Source organism: Hipposideros armiger, unplaced genomic scaffold, assembly GCF_001890085.2.
Source record: "Hipposideros armiger isolate ML-2016 unplaced genomic scaffold, ASM189008v1 scaffold_29, whole genome shotgun sequence".
In the NCBI taxonomy this organism is placed as follows: domain Eukaryota; kingdom Metazoa; phylum Chordata; class Mammalia; order Chiroptera; family Hipposideridae; genus Hipposideros; species Hipposideros armiger.
Window position 1 is genome coordinate 4,291,141 of NW_017731379.1, and position 27,521 is coordinate 4,318,661.

Genomic DNA, 27,521 nt, shown 5'->3' on the forward strand with positions numbered 1-27,521 from the left:
GTGTGTGTGTGTGTTTTAAATCATGGCATGAGACAACAAGTAGAGAACAACAGAGCCAAAGAAAGATGCAGGTGCGGGGTGATCAACCAGGCTGACCTACCACCAGCTTTGCCACATGCTCTTATATACCAACCTACTAATCCATAATAATAGCAAATTCCTCACTGACTTTCAGAGTCACTTTCAAATAGTCAAACCTCTAACATCAAATTTACGGATTTAATGTATCTATGGTATTGAGGGTCCCCCAAAGAAAGCCTAATTGGAATGTAATTTCGGATGGATTCTTTTCAAGGGTGAGAGATGGGGGGCAGGGCGGGGGTGAGCGTTGAGAGGGAGGGAGCAGAAGGTTTCTCATGGCAAGATTTCTTTCATGCCCAAACAAAGGAAAATTCCCAAGGAAGAGTGGCATATTGAAATCTAATCAAATGCCTAACCTATTTTTGCCCTCGAATTCATCAAAATCATTTCAAGAATAACAACCCTCCATACCATTTAAGAATGCTTCTTTTGGGGGAAAGCTTTAGTTAAGATATACTTCAGTGTGTTTGAGGTTAATTTAAAAGAAATGAGCCCTTTAGTCTTAGGGCTCGATGACATAGGCAAATGAATGTGGTCTACTGAATAAGATCTGTTTTGAACTTCCTAGGGTATGTGTGGTAAAACCGGTAAGTTTTAAATGAGCATCAACTACAACTCATTCCTTTTAGTATCATGGTGTCATTGTCGTAGAAAGAATATGAACTTTGGAATCAGAGAAACCTGAGTTCAAAGCCTATCTTCTTCTCTTAGGCTTAGTTCTCGTATCTGTGAAATGAAAATACTATTCTACCTGGCAGGATAGTTGTGAGAATAAGAAGTTATGCATACAGAGTGCCTATGGGCATGTCTATCACAGAGTAGGCATTCAATAAATGGTAGTTCCTGCCATTATTATTATTATTATTATTATTTACGGTGACATGGTTACAGTTCCCAAACATCCAAAAGATGTTTTTACCTACACCAAAATACCTGTCACCAAGACAATGTAACTGGGGTTGTCACTTTGTAAGGGGTGAAATGTATAACTACTGCATTGTTTTGTACACCTGAAACTAAAAAAAAAAAAAAAAAGGCAATGCAGCTGCCCTCACAGAAAACCCCAATCAAAATATTTTTATCATGTACATATTTAAAACTCAAGTAAAAGACTTAGGCTTGTGAACTTCCAACACAGCAGTTATGGCTTCACATACCTGAGTGTTCTTTTAAAAAAATATATTCACATTTAAAAGGTCAAGTTGTAAAGCCATTTGATTAAAATAGTAATAAAAGAGTAAACATTAACTCACAATTTCTCCTTTGGTCTTTACTATTCCAAGTGGTATCACCTCCAGAATAAGCTGCACCTTAAGACATTTTGAGATTATCTTGATTAAAATCTTTAAGTTCTTAATTTTAAGTAGGGAAAACCTAATCTCCAAAAGCCAAGTTTAATACTTTTAGCATGATCTAGATCTTAACAGAGCAAGCTATCCTCTGCTACTCCTGAAACATTAACACATTGAAACATGATCACCCAAAGTAAATGAAATTCCCTTTTTATATTAATTTTAGAACCACTGACAAAAAATGCAAATAATTAACATCAGAAGGCAAAGACTGCTCATCATTAGGCCACCCTAATTTCCAAAAGCACCATAAATTATAGAAAGCTTATCTCTAGAATTTCAACAGATTTCCTAAAGGTTTCAGAGCTATCTGCTTGAGGTCTTGCAAATTGAATTAAAAAACAAAACAAAAAAAAGCAAATACATACATATCACTCCAAGTCCCCCCCAAAAAATATGTATAGCTACTTCAAACCCAGGCTTTCCTCTTGGGTATGTAACTATCCTTGATGGTAATGCCATACAAGCTGGTATCTCTTCTCCAAATTTACTATGCAGAGAATTTGTTTGAACCCAAGCTAAATAACGATATTGGTGCTAATGAACTCCTACTATCTACACTGTGGTAACCTGATATTTTATTCAGTCTTGCTTTTTTTTGTATTTACTTTTTTGTTTGTTTTGGTTTTTTTAAATTAAAGTTTATCACTCTTGCTTTTCAAAAATAAGCTCACTAAATCAACACCTGATCTTCCCCCTAGGAGCTCTAAACCCAACCTATATGCCATACACAGGAAAAACTGACACAAAGATATGCTATATTGTTTCTATTGCTAAAAATATCCACTAATAAATTTAAAAATCTGAACCATCCAAGCATTTGGATTTCTTATTTGCTTGTCTGGTCTATCTGCAATATCCATTTCGATTTTTGCTATTTCTAGCCATGAAGCTATCACAGGAGCTGGCCTCGGGGCCCTGAGAGGAAATCTGGCTTCCACCTCTGGGACACACGTTTCAGTGCTTATGTCTGACTGACCCTGCCAATCACCCCTCCCAGAAGCCACAAGCCTGGCTTACAATAACAGAGTATATCAAAGAGGACAGGAAAGAAAACAAGACGGTGGCAGGGTCAGCAGAGGATAAGAACATGGTGAAGATGCCCTGTGGAAACCGGGAAGTGGGGAGCCATATATACTAATGGTATCAAATGTGTTTCTCAGAAAAGGCAACGTCATCAAGGCATATAAGACCTGAACTGCCAAAGTCAGCTCTGTACTACTGTGAAAATCACTGTCAGAAGTAACTTGGAGAGCAGAGTGTCTCGTTACGATGGAACTGGTTAAGAAGAAATACTGTTGTTCGCGTGAACTTATTATTATAGAACCCATATGCTTAAGCCAACTCAGAGTGGTGATCATGGTAACTGTATGTTGATCTCCAATATAAAAATTATTACTGTAAAGTAATTCTCTTCACTATAACTTTCCAGTTCAAGAATAGTGTTAACCCACTAGAATCAAGCTTCTTGCCGTCATATAAACATATGCCTAATCCATTCTGCATTATGATCATAAAGTCAGCAAATTTAAAAGGCATCAAGAGTAGAATAGAAAAGTGGTTAAGAGCTGGGGGTCTACAGTCAGTCTGGGTTTAAATCTTGAGTGCTATTTATGGATTGTGTGATTTTGGCAAAGTTACTCAGTGTCTTTGAATCTCAGTTACTTAATTTTTCTGAATCTTAGTTTTTTTCAGAGAATTATTATGAGGACAGATGGTAAACTTCCAATACATGTTAACTTATTATTATTATGAAAGATAGCTATGTAAAAGCTAAAGATAACTTCTAATAGCTTCTTGATTTACCAAATAAAGGCCACTCTCTTAGACCTGGAATTCTTAATCTACTTTTTAGTCTCAATCTACTTTTTCAGACTTCTCTTCTACTACTTCCCGTCACATTCACTACCCAACTTTCCTGCCTCTATTCCTTTATTTCTGCTGTTCCCTCCGCATACAATCACCTTTAGAGCCACCTTGAAAGATTCAAGCTCACCTTCCTTCAAAGTTAGTTCAATGATACCTTCTCCGTAAAGCGTTTCTGTATTTTCCTCATTCCACCTTCCCTAAATTACTCATAATATTTTGTAACCTTTTGACAGTCGGCGATTTTAGGCCATCTATTATACCCATTTGTATATAAATAGAGTATCTAGCACAGGGCTTTGTCCATTTGGACTTAATAAATGTTTGTTAAAGGAATAGACGAATAACCATTATTATTGCTCCAATACAAGATCTAAGAAAACGAGCAACTCGCCTTCACCCTCCCACTTCCCTACAGAACACCAGGAAAATGCCACCGCCTCATTAACTCTGGCAGGACGGGGGATAGAAGCTGCCAGGAGTCTGAGCTATGATCGTTGGCACTTTTCTTTTTGCCATCCAACGAGTTAAAACTGAGACCCGGGGAGATAAAAATCTCTGGTTTTATTGTTTAGTGAGGCGGCCTGACAAACGAAGATCCAGTTGCAATTGTAACATTCCAAGCTCATAAGGCGCCAAGTTTTACTAACTATAATTTAACGGGTCCGACTGCTGCAGTCCAAATTCTTGTTTGGATAATCAGCCTTTGTTTGAATATGTTCAAAAACAGCACAGGCTAGCATTAGCCTCTGGGTATGTCATGTGAGCTGATTACCCTGTGGCTCCCAGTAGCAGAAACTCATACACAAGAGGAGGATTATTTTCCTAGTATTACTGTTAGGCTAACATATAATCAGTCTTTCCCCTCAGTCTCCACATCTCTTCCACAGCCTCCCCCAACCTTTTTTTTATTTTTCTCCTGTCTTTCTTTATTCCTCTCTCTGTTTTTCCTTCTTTCCTTTTTAAAAAATAATTCAAAAGTCTTCTTTCCAAGTTCAAACAAAGTTTAAAGGTGAAAAGGTCAAGAAAGTTTCATGGCTGTGGCTGTTTAGAAAGGGGTAGGACTAACGGGGGTCTCAGGCACTGCGTCTGCTACAGGCTCAAAACATCTCATATTTCACTGTACTTGTGTAGCGCCCATTCTCCTTGACACAATCTGTCTGGAATGAAATTAAGCCTTTGTTAATAATTTGTAGCATAATAAGATAATAACTCTACCTGTAAACAATCATTTCACACATAAGCAACTCCAGCGGCTCATTTGTTAAAAAAAAAAAAAATCCAAATTCTCAAAATTGTATTTTAATTGAAGGGCACACATTTGGTATCTGCCCAGCCAGCCTGCCTGCAAGTCATTTGACTGTAACTAGCCAAGGAGGGTTCTGGAAACTTTGCACCCATCCTGTCACCTGAGCCTTGTCTGGCTGTTCTTAAACAACCCGAATGAGTTAACCTAACTAAAAATGTTTAGGACAGTGTCTGGCTGACAGTAAATGCTAAATAGTATTTGCTATGATTATTTTTGGGGGAGAAATCCTGACTCAAAGGTCCTGTGTTAACCATCAGAGGGAAAACTGTTGGCTGGGAAAGGCCGTGCATGGCTCAGGAAAGGCTGGAATGATTAGCCCTCCGTATGTTGCTATGTTGCGTTGGTGAAATAATGCAAACTGAGAAACTAAAGTGGGAGCTCTAAAGTGGTGTGGAATCCTAGGTGTAAATCGGGCCCCAGCAGCTCCTGCATTGCTAGAGGGAAGCCCACCAAAGGAGAAGGAAACTCCGCTCCCTGGGAGGGAGAGCTGTTTATTTTGCAATTAACAACAGCAAAGGAACACTTTCGGAAATTTTTCCCTGGAAGGCTCAGAATTTAATCCTATACAACAGTTTGGTATTGAATCTGCAAGGTATTAGCTGCGATGACAGGTAGACACGAGAGTACTTTTGAGCAGGCTCCAGTTAGAGAGAGGAATGGAAGGAACCAAGAAAGGCCCTTTTAGGGCCAAAATTCCAAACTGCAGTAATTTAGGATTTGAGAGAAGAGAGGAATGAAAAAGAGGGAGCTGCACACCAGTGCCCAGTGGGAAATGTTTAGGAAGTGAGGTCGGATGGTGGAAGGTTTACCGTTTCTCTGCTCTGCCTTCTTGCTCCATGCATACTGGGGTGAAGGAAGAGGGTTTCTATTGTGAATCTCCACAACTTCTAAAATAGTTGTCGTATCTTTAGACCTGTACTTGTTTTTAATATCAATGAATTATATCTTCTACTGACTTAAATCATACTGTAATTTGAGACCATTTTTTTCTCCCTGATATGGGTACTGAATGAAAAAAAACCCACCCACTGATTTTAATAATGCTCAATTCACATTAATTAGAATTATAGAATACCACAGCTGGAAGAGTTCTTAAAGGTCAAATAAAGTAAGAACTGCCTCTGGAGCCAGCACTGAGGCCAGAGAGGAATTTTTCTCTGTACCCTTCCTGAATGAAACATCTTCACTCATATTGGGGTCTTGTAGAATATTTCACTAGAAAAAGTTTCTGCTTTGGGGAGAAGGGTTTAAGAGGGAGATCTTGAAAACCAAAGAGTTGGTCCAATCCCTTCATTTTAAAGTTAAAAAAACATGGGACAGGGAGGCTGTGATTTGTCCAAGGTCCCTCAGTAAGTGGAGGACAGGGTTAAGACAAGAACCCCTCTTCAGCCTTCCAGTTCACATCTCCTTCACCCACAAACCATGTCTGTCTGCTCCACTTTTCAGGGGAGCCCTCCTGTTACTGTGTTTTTGCTCCCAAGACTGCAACCTAAAAAGAAACCCTGCTAAGGAATATTTAACTAGCACAATAAGTCAAATTAGCCATCGTTTTTAGATCTGGACAATGAACTAAGACAAGTCTGGTTGATGGCCATCTTTAGTTGTAAAGTCACTTCTGCGAAAGCCATTAACCACAAAGTATTCTGGGAAGCTTGGGGTTTACAACAAAACCTGTAAAAGCCCAGGGTCAAAACTTTTCCCCGGGGCTCAAAGGTGTGAAGCTTCCGAAATGAAACTTGGGCATTCAGAACCTTCCCCATCAGCTCTAATCTTCACCACCTCCTTTCCCTTATCCCTCAAAGAGCCTCCGCTAGATAATATGGAGAAAAACAAACAAAAAGAAAAAGAAGTATTTTTAGCCTCTTCTTAAGTGGTGACAAAGTTTATCACACTCCCACTCAAATTAGTCACACAGGTTAGTCCCAAGGGAGAGCAGGCTAGTACAGATCATTGCAAAGGAATGACTTCTTGGAGGCCTAAAACAAACACTTAAGCACATGGTTCCATCTGGAAATACAGTCAAATAGAAGCGAATTCCATGAAGTTCCAAACTGATGCAGGCAACATGATTTTGTATCTTAACAATAGTAGCTCAGGCTAGCTGCTATGGTCTGCTGAATAGATGGATGACTCTAAAATAATAACGAACACAATAGTTATTTTAATAATGATAATAATTATGATTGCCACTACACATAATCACAGGGGCTGAAGACGCAATTACATAGAGCAGCCACGGAGAAGAGAGAGAATTGAGAATAAAATACGACTTGCAAAGAATGTCCCATCATTTTGCTTCTTTTTCCTTTTCAGAAAGACAAAAATGGGTCTTGGGTAGTCAGGATGAAACTCGGGACCTAGGGTTGTTCAAGATTTTCTTGGTGAGCAAGAGGAGTTTCAGGGCAGCACCAGCACGTGGGCCACGAAATGGGTTGTATTCGAGGGTCTGCCAAACTGCCATAAAAGCAACGAAGATTCCTAGTTGAGACTCTGTTTCTCTGTCCATAAAAGAGCTCCCACCCTCTGCCACATAATGCTTTTGAGGTATATTAGGCCCCACTCCCGACTCTTTTTTGCCAAAAATGTATCTAGCAATGAAACATTACTGCCAGTATCTACAGTGACATAGGACATGCATGCTTATCCAGAGTTATTTGTTTCCAAGCTCTCTGGGAAACTAAACACATTGTACAGGAATAACACGGAGCCACTAAATTTGTGGAATATTTCTAAATCCACCACCTTACTTCTTCTGAAGACAGGACTCCTTAATACCCACATGGTGTTGTGTTATAGATATGTAACTCAAGAAATAGATGGGTTAGAAACAGCTTTGTTTGCCACTTCAAGAGTTTATGACCTTGAGCAAGTGCCTGAACTTGGCAAAACCTGTTTCTTATCTGTAAAATGGGAACAGAAGACAGCGATAAAAAATATAACCTTACCAATGTTTGCGGTATTGCAGTATTTCTGGGCGTATGTAGCAGGGGTGGGGTGCGGGGGAGGGGGGGGCAGGGGAAGCTATTTTGCTTGAGAGTTTTAGGGGAAAAAAATTAAGTCCTTTGACAGACAAATGATTTACGTATTAAAGCAAACATATACATTGTGGAAGAGAATAGGACGTCAGCACTAATAGTAAGATAAAACTCTGGCTTCAGGAAAAATTTTAAGCTGGTAGCAGACAAGGCAGTGGCTCCCGAATTGGGGGGTTGGGCAGGGGGACACAGAAGCATTTTTCCCCTGCTATGCGAACTACTTAAATGGAGAAATTTCAGAAGCACAAGAATGTGGTTCACCAACTTAGAGGAGGGCTGCCTAAAAGAACAATTATTGTATTTAGACTCAGAAAATTGGTCTGTGACTCAAAAGGTGACAGCTTTCATTCTTTAGGATAACATTCAATGATTTTGGAGCTACTGTACCTATTGTACCTCTTACATTAGTGCTTTCAAGTCCTTTTAAAATATACTATAAATTATGGTTTCCTGTTCAGGCAGCTTCTCTGGTTAAAGATTTCAATGTGTCTACAGTCTCCTGGATAATTTCTCAACACAGCTGGGGCTTAAAAGAATCTTGAAGCAAAATGATAAAGGATTGTCCTACATTTGCTCAAGGCTTCAATGAAGAGCCCAGTGACTGGTCCTACAAATAGGAGTCACAATTGCCATAATGAGGAAGGTCCTACTGCCATTTCTACTGGGCTCCGGGGGGGGGGGGGCGGGCATAAAGCAAGAATATGCAGAAATGAATGTAAAGGAAGAGGCACTCTTTCTAAAACAAGATGCAAAACCCTTTAGGGATGAAAATCAGCGGCTCCAGGTGGGAGGGAGTCTAGGGCTATACCTGTGGCTCGGCCTTTGCTCTTATTTCCATGGGGATAGACTCACCAGTAAGAGGCAAGTGCGGCTAACCCCACTTCAGGAGCTGTTCTTCCCGTTATAAGGGCTCAAGGATGTATTTGCAAAACACCCTTTCTATGTTTGGCTTTAGTGCAATTTTTACGTAAAACCTTGAAGGGAGCAAAGGAAAATCATTATAGAAAATATAAAGAGCACAAAGAGCTATGTATCTTCTGATTCTGAAAACCTCTCCTCAGAGCAGAAGGAACTTTCCAGAGCTTAGGTCAGTGTGCTCTAACCTGACAGACTGGTGTAACTACAAGACCTTTGCCTGATTTCTTCTTTTTTGGCTTCCAGCCCTTCTCTCAGCCATGTGACCTCAGGGCACATGAGGTCTCCACAGCATCCAGGACTGGCTCTAACTCTCTATGTGCTCATCTCACCTTATGCGACAGCAAATGCGAATTTCCCCCACAGCTAAAGCCCTTTTCTGTCTTAAATCTCCCACAGTCCCTGGGGTTTCTGTGTCCTCAATTATAGTTTCCGGTCCGAGCAACGGGTTTGGGTTATAACAGCGCCAATGACTAACACCCACCCACAGAAGCCAAATGAATGACCTTAACCTGGGACGGACTTCAGCAGGGTCCCAAACCCTCTAAAAGCATATGCAACATTGTGTGTGTATAAGTGTCTGCATATTTTTTTCTGGAGAGTACTCATAAATGTCACTAGCTTTCAGAGCAGTCTGTGACCCCAAAATACCAGAAACCACTGACTTAGTTTTTCCAGGTTAGACTGTGAATGTGCACCCCTCTAGAACAGTCTGTGTGGATTCATTCAGGTGACTTCATCCCTAGATGAAAAACTGGTCTAGCTAAAATCTACCCATCCTGGTTAACAGTATAACGTTGACATAACTATAGAGTGACCATGACCTACAAAAGGGGCTGAAAACATATGGGTCGTTTCCATAATACCACATGTAAAGAAAATAGATCCTTTGAACAATCACTAATAATTAAGCTCCAACCCTCCCTTTCTTGATTGCACCCATTTAAAATAGGACTAAATCGCCCCTTTATTGCCATACTGGATCATGCAAAGATCTCAGGTGGAAAAAGAACTGTGAGAGGAAACTGATTGCACATGATTCAAGCACAAGCACACACATAAGTGTTTCTGGGTTGTAGGAATAAGATGTTCTGGGCTTACTATTGCTCATGGATCCAAAGAGATGTAAGGATCTGGTTCCAATTAGATGCTTTAAGCTAGTAAAACTACATCCATAAAGACACACGTACAGAGCTTAAAACTGAGATAATTAAGATGCTGAGGAAACTGATGAGTTCCATGCCTTTTCCTTCTTCATTTGTCATCCATTTGAAAGAAGAAGACCTTATGATTTTACGAATTAACCAATGGCGGCACAATGAAATAAACTAATCTGGAGGAATCCTAACAAACTGAGTACAGATACAGTGAATCTTTGGGGAGGAAGTGTGTAAGCTCATGACCTTTGACACAGTGGCCACTGGCTAAAACCAACACAAGTGTAAAAGGTAAACTTCAGAAGCAAGTGGAATTAGATCAGTGCTGGGAAGTCAGACAGCCACTCAGTTGGGTGAAAAAGAGTCCCTATTCTATTTAGCATATACTCTGTGTTCTTCCAAGGTTGTTAGATGTCAATACAAAGGCAGTCATGCTCAGAGAAGAATAAAAGGTGCAATGAGTCTTAGTTCTCTAAAAAAAAAAAAAAAAATGCTAGCATAAAACTCACATGTCCACCAAGATGGACTTGCTCTCGGTGATTGTTTTCATTCCTTATAACGGCTGACAATTCGCTTGTGGCCGACTGAGAACAAAATTTATTTGAATCAACTTCTTCTGGCATGTCAAAAACCTCTGTGAGTGGTAGCTATGGATATCAGCATGGAATGACTTTGGAGTTCAGTTCTAATGTTCCTCTCTTTGTGTTTATAAAACCAAAGGCAGTAGAGTAGAAGACTGGTTCTAAATGTAGATCTGTGCTGCCAGTGTGTGGCTGCTGAGCACTTGAAATATGGCTTATCTGAATTGGGACATGCTATAAGTATAAAACATACGGCAGGGCTGGCCAAGTGGTGCGTTGGTTAAGAGCTGGCTTGGGACGCCAGCTCTGAGCAGCAGGGCCCCGGTTCGGATCCCACATGGGGGCCAGTGACACTGCCCTCTACAGCTAAGATGGTGAACAACAGCTCGACCTGGAGCTGGGCTGCCGTGAGTCGCCAGCGACGGAGTAGGCTGCAGCCCCTGCTGCAGTGGGCTGCCATGAGCTACCATGAGTGGCTGGCAGCCAGCATGAGCTGCCATGAGCCACCATGAGTGGCCGTCCAATGGTCGGGGAGCGACTGCCTCACCTGGGAAGAGCACAATGATCATGATACCAACATGGGCCAGTGAAGCAACGTCCTCTACAACTAGGCTGAAGAACAAAAGTGAGTAGCAACTTGTCTGTTCCCCTCCCCCAATTCCCCAATAAAATCTTAAAAAACTAAAATAATACATACAGCAGATTTTGAAAACTTAGCATAGAAAAAAAAAAGAATGTAAGATAATGATACAAATTAATTTTTATATTGATTAAATCCTGAAATACTATTTCGATATACTGTGTTAAATAAAACATATTATTAAAATTCATTTCACCTGTTAGTTTTTATAGACCAGGAACCTGAAAACAGAGATGATAAGAACAGATATGCCCAAGGTCACAGAGGTAAGAAACTGGTGGAAGCAAGATTCAAATCCCGACTGACCAACTGACTCCAGAAATACAAGAAACACCGGCAAAGTATTCAAAGCTCTACATTTTTTAGTCTAACTTCTCAAACTTTCCCGTTTCCTCTCCTCATCATACCCTGTGCTACAGACAAACCAAAGCCCCTGCTTTCCCCATATGCACACCGTGTTTTCTGAGCACTGTTCTCCCTGCCTGCAGGAACTTCTCTTTCCTATTTCCATAGAACAAAACTCAGCTCAAATGAAAGCTCTTCCACGAAGACTTTCCTGAGCTTCAAGTGGAAGCTGATTTCCCTTTCCTTTGAATGTTCCCAGTTCTTCACTGGCATGTCCGGTATTAGTTTATAGTCATAGGTGTACTTAGTCTGTTTTCCTGCGAAGAAGAACTTGGCTTTGTGCATCTTTAGATCGATCACCTATGGATTCTAGAACAGAGATGTATGTAACAAGGGCTCAAAAATTCCATTTATAAATGAATGAGTAAAGGATAAAGATAAAGGATAAAAATAAAAACTGCTTTCTATCCTCAGTAGGTTTATCATTAAGTATAGAAGAAAGATGGGCTATCACACTGACATGAAGCAAATATTTTTTGCCCTCAATTAGAGGCGATTGAAGGGAATCGAAGGACAATTTCACTCTCACCTACCTCCTTCTACTCCAATCCTACTACATGATGATGCTTAGCAGACAGCCTTCAGACATGATCAGGCTATAACTGAGTTCTAGCTATATTGCCTGGATGACATCTGTAGCAAAAACTTTACATACCATGAGGAACCCAGGTTTAGGAAATCAGCTGTTTTTTGAAAACACTTAAGCTGAGTCTTTCATTTTATAACAACCCCACCAAAGGCCCATATAGAGATAAATAAAAATGGCCTCTTATTTAAGAAATTAACATATTCCATCTTTTGAGTGAATCCTAATTGCTAGTGTTAAATTTTTAAAAACTTTCCATCATGAAAAAATACTATGCAGTCCTTTATAATGACTCATGGTTAAAGATATCTTTTAGCTAGATACTGGCAGGTGGTATATAAAATAAGGAAATGCATGAGCATGAAAAGAGACAGGACCAGGGCAGACCAGAGAATGACTAGGTCAGGCAGCTTGCGAGCCCTCCAAGTCCTGATGAGAGGTGTCTCTATTAAGTTTTTAATTGTTTTGAATAAGTATTTAAAAAAAAAACAGCTCTGCACTCTGTTACAAATTGAAAGCAAAATTCCACAATACCACCTGCAGTTATGATCAAGGAAAGGGCGATACTGCACTGGTGTTCCTCAGATTTAGAGAAAGAAACTACTGAGTTTGGGAACAACCAAACTGAGAAATGAGAAAAGTCCAGCGTGGAGTCGTACTATCACTGAGGGAAACCTAAAGGCTAGCTCCTATGCAGCTAACAAATTACAGTCCCCATTTTTCAGAGAGGAGTGAACATGAAAGTGGAGGAAATCGCCAGCACAGGGGAGCAGCGAATGATTTACTCAAGGCAGCTGAGGCACAAGGGAACTTCAAAGCAAAAGTCAAAACCCAACAGGCCCAGGAATGAACTCGGAGTTACGGTGCAGCCGTGGCCCACCTCGGCTAAGGCCACTGGTCCCTGAGCAAAGATAAAAGACCACGAAAATGAAAATGCCCACTCATCACATAATTTACCCAATCAGCCATAAAGCAGAACAAACGAACCATATTATCTTTTTGGTTACGATATAGATACATAAGGCAGGAGTCTGAAATTGCATAGAAAGATCTATCAGGGCAGATCCACAAAACATCTTTTCCTCGGGAAAGCATAACTGAGTGATTATGGAAAAAAGGAATGCTACTACCCCTTTTGTTTTCCCAATAAACATAAAATTCGAGACCAGAGCCCCTGGAGACCATCTATTCCAACTCTCCTATTTAACAGAGAACACTGAGGCTGAGAGAAAGACAGGGCCACCCCAAGATCATAGTAGGTAGTCCAGCGGAGGTTTCTTGATTTTAGATTGTAAAAGTGAGCACAGATTCTCAGCATTGAAAGGTGTGGTTTGACAAGCCTAGGGATGCTCTCTTTTTCAAAAGTTTATGCCAAGTCTCTGTTTATAGCTCCCCAATGTTCTTTCCTGTCTTCGTTTACTGATTTTATTCTGCCACTGTGTGTCCTCTATGCTCGTATCTGTCAGTGTGACTGCTAACAAATGCCCTAAAATAAGGCCCTTTGAACACATGGGGAGAATATACTTCTATTTACTGAGCACCAGGCATGTGTATACTTAACAGAAATAGCAATATTGAGCCCTGTTAACCAAGCCACTTATCTATGAGCCAGACACTGTGCTAATAATGCTACATCGTCTTTACTCCTCAACAGTCTTATAAGTAGCATACAATTCTCATTATAATTTTCATTTTATAAATGAGGAAGCTGAGGAAGAGGGAGGAACATCCACTTGCTAGTTAGTGACGTGGTTGCTTTCTAACTCTAGGGTTTATACACTTCACCATTACATTTCTCCCATAGGCCATATTCTGGTGGTGTTTCCCTTTATAGTCTGCAGAGTGCCAGCCATTTTCTTTATTCAGTGCCTTGCAGAAGACCCCAAACACAGGCTCATCTAATAAAGCCTTTTTTTATTATCTTAGCTGGGGTAACAGTCCCGGTTGCAGCATAGTAGCAGCAGCTTCGGGAAAGGTGCCCAGCCATAAGAAAGCAAAGGGTAAACAGGCTTAGGCCTTTCCAGGAATGGTTCCTGAGTGGGTCCCTGAGGTGTACTGGCTTTTTTTTTTTCTTCCAACCTTGATAATCAGATTTATCCCTTAATAGCTAAAGTCATGCCTCTGCTTGGTGACAAGAAGTTAAGAATCTTAAATCTCTGAAGGACAGATGATAACCTAGTACTATCAATTTGGTTTGGAAAGAGAAGGCTGTGAAGTAGCCTTAAGTGTCTGATAGGAGATTTTTCTCAGGCAGCCTGAAAAAAAAAAAACTGTGGAGGGTGATAATGATAAAAAACAATTCTAAGTAGGTAGAGCCTGAAGTGAAGGCAGTCTCTCTCTGACATTAGAAGGAAGTATTCTTAGATCTCCTTTAAAAAGAGCCAGGCAAACTATTGTTTGTATGTCCCTGAGAAGGAAAATTGTTGGAGAGGAACAATTATAGTAGCTGATATCTGTACTGATACTTCCAAACCCTGGGATTCTACTATCAACTAACTACAGTTTCTAAATGGAACACAGACCTATTTTCCTCAGAGGAGCCCTCCTGATTAGACTGGGTTCTTCCATCACACTAAAAACTTGATTATCTTGGCCACCATTTTTTTTCCTTCCATTCTTATCACCAGTTCCATCTGGGGTATGCTGTTGACCATGGGCACAGATATGAAGAGCTGCCTTTGGCACCACAGCTGGGATGGCAACGTAATGTCATTTTTTTCCACCTCATTTCACTACCTCATTGTCTTAGTAAAGAGAATTCTACGAAGAGGGGCTATCCATCCCCTGTCATCCTAAGATTTGAGGTTTTAAGTGACTGGGAATCCAGTCACTTTGTTGCATTTGAAGATCAAGTAACGGAACCAAAGAAGATGAAGCAGCATTAATTCATTGTACTTTAACTCTTGAGATGTATTTCAGAATAGCAGAGAAAATCCCAGGGTATCATGAAATCGTCAAACACTGTCTTCATGTGTGGAAAGGTGCTTTCCTCTTCTGTGCGCCTGTTAGCCATTAAATGAAACTCTAAAATGTGGGAAAGCTAGAAAACAGGGGCTCTGGGCATGGCATTCTCCAAATATTGGGTAGTCGGAAAAGTCATAACGTATTTTTTCTATTTTTCGTTGCAAAAATGCATCATGACTTTTCCGACAACCCAATAGATTCTTGTGACTCCACCAAATGAGAACACTTTAGTTTTAACGACACACCAGGAATTTTCTCTGAAAGGTTCTTGGAATGGCAGACTTATTCCTGGTTGGACCCTCTCTTTCTCCCTCCCTCCTTCCCGGCCCCCCACCCCACACACAAAAAAGTCTTGTTTTTCCTGCCCCCAACAGATGAGAAGAAAATGTCCTTAGGAGACCTTTCCTTTTTTATATTACACAATCTCATCTCTGGAATTCAAGTCCTAGGACTGCTCAGCCCAAATAAGAAGTGCTTGTCACCAGGAAGGCGGCCATCTAAACAAGCAGCAGCTGGATGAGAAAAGAGGGCATGTCAGCCCAGAGCAGCAGAGAGGGTTTCTCACGGCCACTATTTGCAACCCTCCAAGGAGCTACAGAGGCTGCCCATTAAAACCCTGTTAAAACACTTCTGATGTTGTCAGCAGCAGAGAGCTGAAATAGCACAGTGATCGCTGAGATGCTATCTGCCTCAAGCAATTCCGTGGTACTGTCAATACTATGAGCAAGAACGTAGGAGATAAGCAACAACCTAATTTCTACATCAAAATTTCATAAACTCCTTGGGGTGGCAGCACTAAGAATGTGGACACACAGATACCAAACCACCTTGGGGAGACAAAGACCTTTATGTTGAGGTCTGGCCCCAAGGTCCTGAACCCACACACTGCTCAACTCTCAGTACTCCGTAGGAAATGTGCCCAGAAAGGGATTACTAGAATGTTCTTCTCCAGAGCACCACTGGGCACCATTTGAGGCATGGGATTTCTGGATACGGTTCCTCTCTCAGAGGTTGTATGTTCAGGAGAGAATTCACTCCACCATCATCTACCTACCTTTATCTCCCATGAGAAGAGTCAGATTTTATTGAAAAAGCTACAGAGTCTTCCTGAGTTCATACTTCACTGCTCTGTTTCTGATTTCTGAAATGAAATGAAGCTATTACTTACAGAGACCAGAATCCTAACTCTAGAGTGCTTTCCTTTGTCAGCAAACATAACGAAGATTATCTTATGACTTCTTTTGGATTCAAGTTGCAAGCAATAAGTTATACAGGCTAATTCTAACGTGTTAGAAGCACAGATCCTACCATCATTCCACTTAGTAGCTCTTTCTTTTGGGTACCCTATGTCTAACATAGAGTGATAAGTGGGTGACATCTAAACTGGTACTTTTGAGGGTGAAATGAGCACTGCTGATAATTAAACTGGCACAAGTGAAAATGGGACCTGGGCAAATCAGGACCTATGGCTAGCCTACTACATTCCTATCCCCACAGCAAAGTAAGACTGGAAGTCCTGTGATGAGATAGAAAATGAATAAGTGGCTATTTCCTCCCAGAACTAACAGTAGAATGGAACGGAGATGCTCAGCCCACCAGCTGGCTGTCTTCCTTGCCTAACAACAAACATCAGGCTGTTCGAACCACAGTGATCATGCAGACCACTGTGCCGACTGTGCCCTGACTCCTTAGAGCAGCGGTTCTCAACCTTTCACAGGGGTCACCTAAGACCATTGGAAAACACATATTTTCGATGGTCTTAGGAACTGAGACACCACTCCTCTATCCGTCTCCAGGCCCACATGCAGATACGCCCACATACAAGTACCCGGCGACCCCTGTGAAAGGGTCATTCGACCCCCAAAGGGGTCACGACCCACAGGTTGAGAACTACTGCTTTAGAGGAAGGAGGCATTTACAAAGTGATTACAATGCAGATGCAACAACCCATTGCAACTTCACATGCAGGGTCCTAGGACAGCTAGCAACACGTTTTATATATATAGTCATGGGATGTAAAGTACAGCATAGGGAATATAGTCAATGGTATTGTAATAACTATGTACGATGTCTGAGGGGTAGTAGACTTAATAGGGTTATCACTTTGTGAGGGGTGTAAATGTCTATTCATTATGTTGTTTTTTACACCTGAAACTAATAATAAAATTAAATTAAATTTTTAAAAAAGTCATTTTGAGGAAGGGAAGGCTTAGAGAAATAGAGGCAAAGCAATATGAGACACCACATGATCAAGAAAAAGATTTCTCAAGGAAATTGACAAGTCAGAGGAATCTGCCTAATGATAGCAGTTCTGTAAAACCTAACTTGGGATAAAAATAAGGACTTTTGGAGTGTGTCTAGACCTTGGGACCATGCCTTTCATTTATTTGTCCATTCACTAGCTCCAAATAACCATAACAGGGAAAAAGCAATTTCTGCTCTTAGTTCCTGTTTATCTTTTTTTCAAGAAAGGTTTCCTATAATTTACATTACTAGGGCAAGCCAAACTAAGCCACAATGATTTCTGGGTCACAATATGCTCACCAAATGCTTCTAAGCCATTATAAGGACTGGAAAACATCCAGGTAGGAAAAGAATCTATTCTTTTCAGGAATCCAGATTTTTCACTATTGCAAAAGGCAGGACACTTTCAAACTGTTGCTAAATTTAAACTACACGTGGTAGGCAAACTACTTTGTAGACAGAGGACCTGAATTTAGATAAAGGAAAACCTGCACGAGAGCGCTCAGATTCATTGTGAACAAATGCACATTTCAAGTCTGTATTCTGGCGGAATGGTGTATTTGAAAATGATCTTACTTCACATAAAATCAACAAACATTTACTGAATCTCCTACTTCATAGGTATGATAATATATATTATAATCCCAAATGTGTTTTAATTTAATTTAATTTAAATGTGTTTTAAATCTCCTTTCCGAACTGTATTTTTGCTTTAAACTTATATTTGGAAGAAAAAAGCTTCCTCTTCTATGCCTCCTTGTACATTTTTTGAGTTAAGGCAAATTTGACAAAATAGCGACATGAATCCCAACAGTAGCATCTTCTGTGGTAAAAAAAAAACACATATCAATACCACCCTAAATCCACTCATGTGTCTCAATTTCTGGACATCCCATGATGTGCTAAGGAATTTCCCTCCTAACTTAGAGTTTAATCGTAGGCAATGGGAACAGAATATTCAATGTTGCGCTGCCTGGTCTGACACGATGCTGTTATCTCCAACAGAAGGGAAATGGCTATCAGAGAGGTTAATATGAAATAAAATACATGTATATATAGTCAGTAAAATATTCAGCAAAATGTTCTGAAATATAAGAGATCTTCTGCTAGGGGAAACCAACCTATATACATATGTGGTTTTTTTAATATAATAGAAAAGAGGACTTACATATTACACTCTGTAAAGCAAAGAGATCCAGCTAAGACAGAGGTTTTCAAATTTGGCTGTGCACTGCAATCATCTGGGAAGTTTGAAAAATACGGATGCCTGTGCTCTAACCTCAACTGCTCTGAGTATGTCCTGGCTGTAGGAATTTTCAAAAGGTCCTCAAGGAATTCTAATGTGAAGCCAAGGTTGAGAATCACTGCCCCAAGGGTTGTGGGTGTTCACATCTCATCGGGAACTGAGGGGTTAGCCAATTAAGGAGGTGAATGTGAAAGAGATGGAAATTGGGGGGGGATTATTGTTAATCTTCCACATTTCTTTTCATTCTAACAATTTTAATCGGAGCTCAGTTAACTTTTAAAATATGTCCCTCTATAGTCTAGGGTAGGCCACCTAATGAACATTGGTTCCCACTCTATGCAGGGAGAGCATGCTGGAGGCATACATTCAAATACTGTCTGTATTTCTCAAGTGATATATCAATAGAATTACTACTAGAGGGGAGGTCAGGGATATCTAGCTTAGATGCTTTATAAAATATAAACCTGTAGTGTAGAAAGGTGAAGTGTCAAAAGGATGGAGAGCTAGTTAGTACCAGAGAAAAGTAAAATCCCAGCCCTCCAGATGCCCCATCCAGGGCAAGGAGAATCAACTAAGCACTATGATGCCAGCAACTCCTGAAGTCTTTTCTCCAACTAGTGGGCTTCAAATAGATTTGTATTTTGTTTCCCTCTTAAAAGAGATAAAGCACTAACTAGACATAGATGAAATGTATCCTTGTCCCCCACTCTCAAGAAGCTAGCTCCCTGAACTAAAAATAATTAGAGCAAGCCAAGGGGTAGATTAAGAAAAACTGTAATAGGCAATATGGGAAATTAATCCTGGTTAGGTATATTTCCTGCTTATCTGCTCCAGCTATCGAAAGAGATGCTGATTAGCTCCTTAAATTTTATCTAGTGGGTATAAGAGGCATGTAGGCTGTATTTCTTTTTCTTAGAGGGTAAGCCTGTGCATTAAATATGCCCAAATGTAAGTTTTCTGCGATGAAACCAACAACAAACTTGTTGCTAGATACGTGTGTGTGGTACCATCACAGTCAGAGCATATCCTTTTGAATAGTTAGCTTTCCGTGTTTTCCAGGAAAGCCACTGTTAAGTCCAAGGAATAGTTCCATCAAAATATTCCTGAGGTTGGAATGAGCTTTGCAACCAGCCATCCTGTGGGTTAGGTGGGGTCTCCAGGCCACTATTAAATCAAGCAATCACTTGTGGCCATCATTCTCTTGCTTTTCACGTTAGGAGGCATTTGGCTGTCAGAATTCCGTACCCATCCCTCTGTACTACATTATGATAGACCTTTCTCTGCCATCCTGGGACAATTACAAAACGGCAAAGACAGAGTTTAATATCTCATTCAATTGTTTCCTGCCTGCCTCCCTTACAATCACATACTAGGGGCTGCTATGGTTTGGTATTCATGATGTACTCCACCATATCCAAAATTTGTGAGTTCTATTCCAGTCCGTGACACATATGTCTATCTGTCTATGTGTCTGTCCATTCATCCTCCATCTTTCTTTCACGACTTTCAAAAACAATTGTGATTTTATTTTATTTATTTATTTCTAAAGATTTTATTGGGGAACTGGGGGAGGGGAACAGCGCTGGGTATTTGAGGGAAGGGGAACAGACAAGTTTCTGTCCTTTTGTTCTTCAGTCTAGTTGTAGAGGACATTGCTTCACTGGCCCACATTGGTATTATCATTGCGCTCTTCCCGGGTGAGGCAGATCGGTCGCCGGCCTCTGGATGGCCGCTCACGATGGCTCTTGGCAGCTCACACTGGCTGCCAGCCGTTCACGCTGGCTGCCGGCCACACACGGTAGCTTATGGCAGCCCACTGCAGCAGGGGCTGCAGCCTATGCCGTCGCCGGCCACTCACGGCAGCCCAGCTCCAGATCGAGCTGTTGTTCACCACCTTAGCTGTAGAGGGCAGTGTCACTGGCCCCCATATGGGATCTGAACCGGGGCCCTGCTGCTCAGAGCTGGCGTCCCATGCCAGCTCTTAACCAATGCACCACTCGGCCGGCCCGTGATTTTATTTTTAAAACAACAACAACAACAACGTACAAATCTAAGACAAAGTCCGGGAAGAGAGATGAGCTACAACGTAGGAGAGTGGTAAATAGAATTTTTTCCAGGAATTTGGGGTAAGGTGGGTATTGTACTAGTTTTGCATCAAGCTTCCTGTCTACTAAACAAATAATAAAATTGTCTTCCTGCTTTACTTCTCTCACATGAAAAATTTATGGATAACAATTAAACAAGGACAGAAAACTAACATGTATTTATACACTGAAGAGTTTGTTAGGTTCTGAGGAACACAGGAAAAGTGTTAACATGGCTCCTGCCTCAAAGATGTTAACTAACTGGTTAGGATTCAATTCTATAACACAAAAACATTTGCACACAATATAATAAAATAGGTATTAATAAGGGGTAAACTCTAAGGAAAGGCTTTTGGAAAGAAGGACCAGGAGGATATACAGATATAGGCAAAATCTCCCAAGGGAGCTGGTAGAAACAATGCTAACCAAATGCTACGGCTTAAAAATGGGAAATCCACAAAGGCCATTTCATTTCCTAATGTGATTTCCAAGACAGGCTAAGAAATAAAAATTGGAAGCCAGCACCTGTGAGTCTAATAAATGCCTTGGTTATAGTTAAGGCTGGCGTAATCTCACTGCCAAAAACAAGGCAAAAATGAAGACCTCTTCGATAATAACTCCACTGACTGGATTACACATACATACTTATATTTTATCTAAAGATATTATGTTTATATTTGCATTTACACAAATATTATTTTACTACATTATATAACTTTTATATATAAAAATAAAGTGTGTATATATGTGTATAAAAACTGTATTCCGGGGCTGGCCGAGTGGCTCAGTTGGTTAGAACGCAAGCTCTGAGCAGCAGAGTCGCTGGTTTGTTTCCCACATGGGCCAGTGAGCTGTGCCCAAGCTGAACTGCTGCTGAGCTGCCAATGGGCAGCCGATGGCTCAGCTGGTGAGAGCGTGTACTCTTAACAAAGTTGCCGGTTTGACTCCCGCATGGGATGGTGGACTGCACTCCACCCCGCCACCCCACAACTAGATTGAAGGACAACAACTTGACTTGGAGCTGATGGGTCCTGGAATAACACAATGGTCCCCTTCCTCAATTCCCCAACACTGCTCCCCTCCCCAATTCTTCAATAAAATCATAAAAAAACCCCCGATAACTGTATTCCATGCTTTGTCTTTTGCTTATATAGCAGATTTTAGATGGCTCTTTGAATGTGTAGACAAATTTTTTGTTATAGACAAACAATTTAGGGGTTTATTATATATATCATCTTACTTTCAAATTACTTGTGCTTCAAAAGAGGATATCCTTCAATGGAACAGATCTTTTCACAGGTACACTTTTTGTAGACAGGATGTGGATAGTCTTTAAGGAGCAACAAGCTGAGGATATAAATTTGTCAAGTCTAGAATATTCTTATTGAGTTTTACAAATGACAGAAAACAATAGTGTACCAGTTCTTTCGAACATTAGCGGCTTTGTTCCTCCTCACGGCCTTACAGAAAAGATTATTTGCAACTCTTCACATCCTTACAAAATATTCAGATTCTTCAATGAAATGAGGTTCCCACATTGTGGACCCACCCACACAGCAAACTGCAGCAGTGAATGAAACAGATTATAGTCAGATCTTTGACAATCTTAACTTTATGCTAAGGCCCTGCTCTGGTGGGCAGCTTTCCCTCCAAATCCGTGCCTGAAAATTTTTACCCAGTCAACACGCTCTAGACGTTCAGAGGAGCTGTTGAGTGGCGATTTAGGTCATAACATTTCACATGTGGGAACAGACTGGTAGAAATACAATGATGGTTCCCTGGCTGAAATGTCAGAGGCATTCATTCATTCATTCATTCATTTATTGAGGGAGAAACGACCTGGATGCACAGAAAAGATCCTGAGTCTAATGATGCATAATTTCTGCTAGACCAATGCACATCTGCAAAACCAACCTCAGGAGAGCCTGCCTACCTTATGCAACCACCTCTGCTGCTCTGGATAGTGTCCTTTTCAGCTAATAGCTTACATGGAGCAACACTCACTTTAAATCAGCTTTCAAACAGCTATTCATCCAAGGGAGGCCAACTCAAAAGGGTTCAAATTGGGCATCTAAGAAATCAGCGGCTAGAGATATGATGAAAGAGGTCAGAAGGGACCCAGTGGGAGGGTGGCTCTCAAAGAGGCAGGAAAGTGTCTTGGATGTTTAAATCCTTGTTTGAAAAGCCTTCCAGGGCACATGTAGTCAGTAAGAAAGCACGACCATTTGGTGGCCAGACAATGATTACTGACTACAGAGGGGAAAAGTGGAGGGGAGCTGGTTCCAGCATTTTTTTTTTTTGAGAACTTTAATGCCATTCCCTTTCTTCTGAAGAAGTGAGAATGCTTCATTCACGCCCACCCCCACCCTAAGGCCTTTTCTCCTTCCCTTCACCCAGGGCCAGGACCCTGGCTCAGAGAAGAAGGCTGTAGGCAGCGAGGACCCTTGCTCACTTCCATCATTTCTGTGGGTGTGGGTCAAGCTTGGCCTGAGAAAGACTGGAGAGAGAATCCCTTCAGTTCTGCTGAATGAGGCTTACACATTCCTTCATTTCCACATGATAACCCACACCTACCTGCAAAAAAAACTCAACAACAACAACAAAAAAGGCCCATTCTCTGTTTCTTTTGTAGCACTCCTGACGGCAAGATGGGATAGTGTGTTTGTAGCTGAAAAAGTCCCTACCTAGTCACTATTCATCCCTTGTTATAACTCAGAGTTAGGGAAACACTTTATGATCCTATTTAACAGCTACTCCTGAAATTGCCTCTGCTGAGCTGTTCAATTCACCACAGGGGGGAAATTCTATGCTTAGTGCTTGGTCACAGAATAATTTCAGTACTAGGTCTTAGGTTAGAATTTAGTGAGTCTGAGCCTTTCAGTGGTATTATGTTACTCCTGGTCACTAGGTATAAATCAGGGGAGAAATTCAGAACCCTTCTTTTTTAATGCTGGCTCTATCTTTCAAGACATGGCTCCAGTATTCACTCCTTTCAAAGTTCTGGATATCATTTAATAAACTCTAAAGGTAAATTTCTAAATGGTTCCAAAGGGAGCCTTCCGAGTTAAAAAAGCCACTCTACCACAAAAAAAAACAACAACAAAAAAACTACACATTTTCTTATTAAACAAGATCAAATCCACTGGGTGACTTCACCTCCCAGGGGTAGATTATTCCTCTGCCTGATGGGATGACAGTAACTTCCACGGCAATGATGGATGTTGTCATCATGTCTCAGGTCAGTAGGAACCAATATTCCTCATAAGATATGGATTAAAGGAACCTTCCTCATATTCTATACTTTTGTGAAAACTTCTTCTCCGTCAACTGGTGGAATCCACTCCCAAACCTGGTCCATTTCATGTCTGATTAAAGCACTCCCCAGACCCTCCTGCACAGGCAGAAGACTGGACCACATTCAACTGGGTTTCTGTTCAGCCTCTATAAGGAGCGACAGCAGCAGCAGCTGTCCTACACAACGGTGCAGGGAAGCCACCTAAAGGGTGGGTGATCTTTGTAAATGGACAGGAAACAGAAAAGACGACTATTGGGCGGATGACAGATCCCTTAACCGGCCTTCAAGATACGAGCTGTTCTATTAAACATAGGGCCATTATGCTGGCCGACCATCCACTTTAAACCCCAGAGTGATTAAAATGCTGGCAGGAAATGAAAGCTCTCTATTGAAGGTCCTTCCCTGAGGTCCTAATTTCAAACCAAATTTTACAGCACCACACAGGAACAAAGGAAGCCCAGTCTTCCAAGTCTTCTTTTTGTCACTTTGGACAAAGACACCCCCTCATACTCTTCAAAGAACAATGGCCTCTGTAGAGCCACAGCCACGCCAAGAATGGGCACAAACCATACAGAAACACATTTTAAAAATACATTTTACACTGCCCTTGACATTTCGGATAAATAGAAACCACTGCACTGAAATTCCAAATATTTCATCCTTTCCCTCCTTCCTTTGCCTTTATAATGAGAATTTTCCTATTCTCTCAATCTACTTGATCTTTGACATTCTGGCCTCTGTGAATGGAAGACACAGTCGAATGGCCAAATAAATTAATTATTCATATAGCTGCATTTTATTAAAATAATCACCGTTAACTGAGACAATCGCATGATTTTCACCAACAGAAGACAACGAGCAGAAGACAAGGAGGATGCCGACAAATCTTTTTTTAATTGAAACATCTCCAGAGCCATTATTGCTCCACGGTCCATGCTGAGCAAGCCAGGGAAAATACGTTATCAGAACAGGACTTTTTTCCTTCACTAGCTGTTGTTTCGGGGTGGCCCTTTTTTTTTTTTTTCTTCAGCAAAAACAGCTTTTATGTTTTTACTGAACCACTTCAGATTCACTCTTCCACACAGTGGATGTTTACTTGGATTTGGCAGGCTGAGAACAGCTGGTTATTTCCTAACGAATGGAACATGAGACCATATGTTTCAACATTTAAGCAATTTTGAACCAGAGGTATAATTCTGAGTGTCCTTTGTTGAAACTGTACATTAAATACCCAAAGGATCTGAGCTATACCAGAGATACAGCCCCCTTCCCCTTTTTTAAGCACTTTTCCCCCTTAGCAACAAAACCACTCCACACCACTTATATCATAGACTTGTACCACAAGTTTGTAGAGAACACTGGTGAGCTGATGACGGCTCTCTTTCGGGGGCAGCTGTATTTTAAACAGGAAAAGACAGCTAAGCAGACTTTTTCCTTCTAATTCTGTTTGGGAACAAAATGTGTCTGAGGTTCTCTCTGGGGAGCATCAACAACATGGGTACCTGCTTTCGTCACAGAAGCACAGACCTAATAGAGTTATAAAACAGGAGGCTCTGATATTAGCATTTAGGATGATCATGTGCTTTTCTCCTTCTTCCTTTTTAGAACATCCTGAAGTTAAGCTGGGCTGACGAGATTCAAGTTAAACAAGCTGAGGAGAAGAAATGTCCTAAACAAAAGAACTTTTCATGAAACTTACTATCTTGGCTCTCTAATGAAACTATTGCGTTTCTTTTATTTGGTACTTCACTACCAATCACTAATAGTGTTCGCAAACAAAACTATGGACTTAAAGTCAGGCTGGGTCAGCGCATTAGTGAGGTGTTAGCAGAGTATCAGGAAGAAAATTCTCTTATTCCTGGAAGAAGAGAGCTCTGCTTCAGAAAAAATGAAATACAGTGAAAAGTCAAATATATGTAAATAGGCAATACAGGAACTAAGTACCAAGCACAGGGAAGTGGATAGGAAGCCACCAGCCTCTGCAAAGTCTGAGAGTCCATGAAACCTCTCCATCTTGAATTTAGATTTGAAATAGTACACTGAAGTGAATATATTTTTTTTATAGACCGTATTTTCTAAAACATTAAATGAGAGTCATTTATTAAGATATAACAGGGAAGAGGTAAAACTATAGGTGAAAACAGGTTATTGCTACCCTCTATTCAGAGAGGTATATCTTTGAACTTGTTTTTGAGTTCCTAAATGTCTCAGTCTTTATAAGTTTCTGTATATGTGGCTGGATATATTTTTTTGAACTTTAAAAATAGCCCTACTTATCCTCATTACTGTATACTTTAAAGATAGCAGAGATAAAGAAGCAGTTAATATTACCTCCTCAGTTTTTTCCTCCATCCAGGTTCTTATATGAAAGTAAGATTAATAATACTAATAATATTTTTCCTTCTCTGATTTCCACTTAAATGCAAGGATCTTACAACTTTACAAAGCCCCTCTTTTTAGCCATGTTACTGTTAAAATCTCAGCAAAAACCAAAAACATGATCCCTCCCCACCACTTCGTACCAAACAAGACACAAACATGTATATACATTATTTCTGTCTTAGTTTAAATCTCACAGCTCCAAGAAAACTTTGAAAAATGGATCCTCTGCCAGCTGAATTGCCTTGAGCCATGTGAGAGGGCAGATTTTCAACTCTTCTAGGTTCTGGAGAGACACAGGGGTTGCTTAGGGTAGGAATGGGTGGAGAGGGCAGTTAGATCCATGCTTTGCAGGTGCTACTCCATGCACAAGGAAATACTATATACAAAGATATCCACTGCAGCTTTGTTTGTAAAAGCAAAAATTCTTAAACACCCTCCATAGGGAAGCAGTTAAATAAATTGTAATACCTTCCAATGACAGAATGTTATTGGAATGAGCTCGGTGATTGCACAGGCTGGAAAGCCCAAGCATCCTGGTTTTGAATCCAGCCTTGGCCTTTACCATCTTTGTAACCTTGGGCACATTTGTAACCTTTCTTTAACTCAGCTTCCTCATCTATCGATATCTGTATCCTAAAGTTATAGTGAAGATTAAATGAATGAATACACATCGGCCTCTAGAAATATTACCCATTATTATTAATACGCAGACAGTACAAAGAATCAGGTAGAGCTATCTGTATAGTATGCACTGACAGGGAGACAGTGTCTATCGCATAAATTGGTGAAAGAAAAACACGGAGAGCAGTAGCTATAGTAGTATGAGGACAGGGAAGGAAAATCTGAATTTCTGCTCTTTGAATCACGTAGCAGATAAACGTTTAAGGAACATCTCTGCTATCTTTGGCACCCTGCAAGAGTTTATGCGCAGAAAACCTGGAAAAAAGTGCTAAGCACAAATATTAATCCCACATCTTCAAATAAAGAGGTATTTGAAAAACATACTCCTTTTGTAGCTTACATGTCAGTGGTTCCCCTAATACCTCCATTCTTTCAAAACAAAATTATTTGGGGTCTCTATAGAATTCTTCAAGTAAAAAAGAAAAAAAAAGAACTAGATAGAATCAAAGCAAAAATTTGTACTTTCACAGCGGAATACCTCCCCACAATTTAATATAAAAATGTAGTTTTAGTTAATATGATATCTATTCACAGTGCCACAAAAGACCTAGCGCTATATATGTACAAACCAAGATAAGATATGACGTTACTTATTGTAAAACATAAAGCAAGTTATTCCCAGCATTCCAGAATCATCTAGACAGCTCCGATTCAGAGTATGCGAAAAAATACGGACATGATGAACAAAGAACGCCCCA

The 27,521-nt window shown here is 40.5% G+C and overlaps 1 protein-coding gene across 11 annotated transcripts in view; it reads right to left on the reverse strand.

Moving 5' to 3' along the window:
* Positions 1-27,521, reverse strand: part of BCAS3 (BCAS3 microtubule associated cell migration factor) — a 574,404-nt gene that overhangs the window by 122,138 nt on the left and 424,745 nt on the right. For 6 of the 11 annotated variants that reach the window (XM_019636663.1, XM_019636665.1, XM_019636661.1 and 3 more), the window contains one exon: positions 1,335-1,391. The exons of the other annotated variants lie outside the window; for them this stretch is intronic. In XM_019636663.1, coding sequence (XP_019492208.1) covers positions 1,335-1,391 — 57 coding nt within the window. The remainder of the gene's footprint in view (positions 1-1,334; positions 1,392-27,521) is intronic. 11 annotated transcript variants of the gene reach the window in all.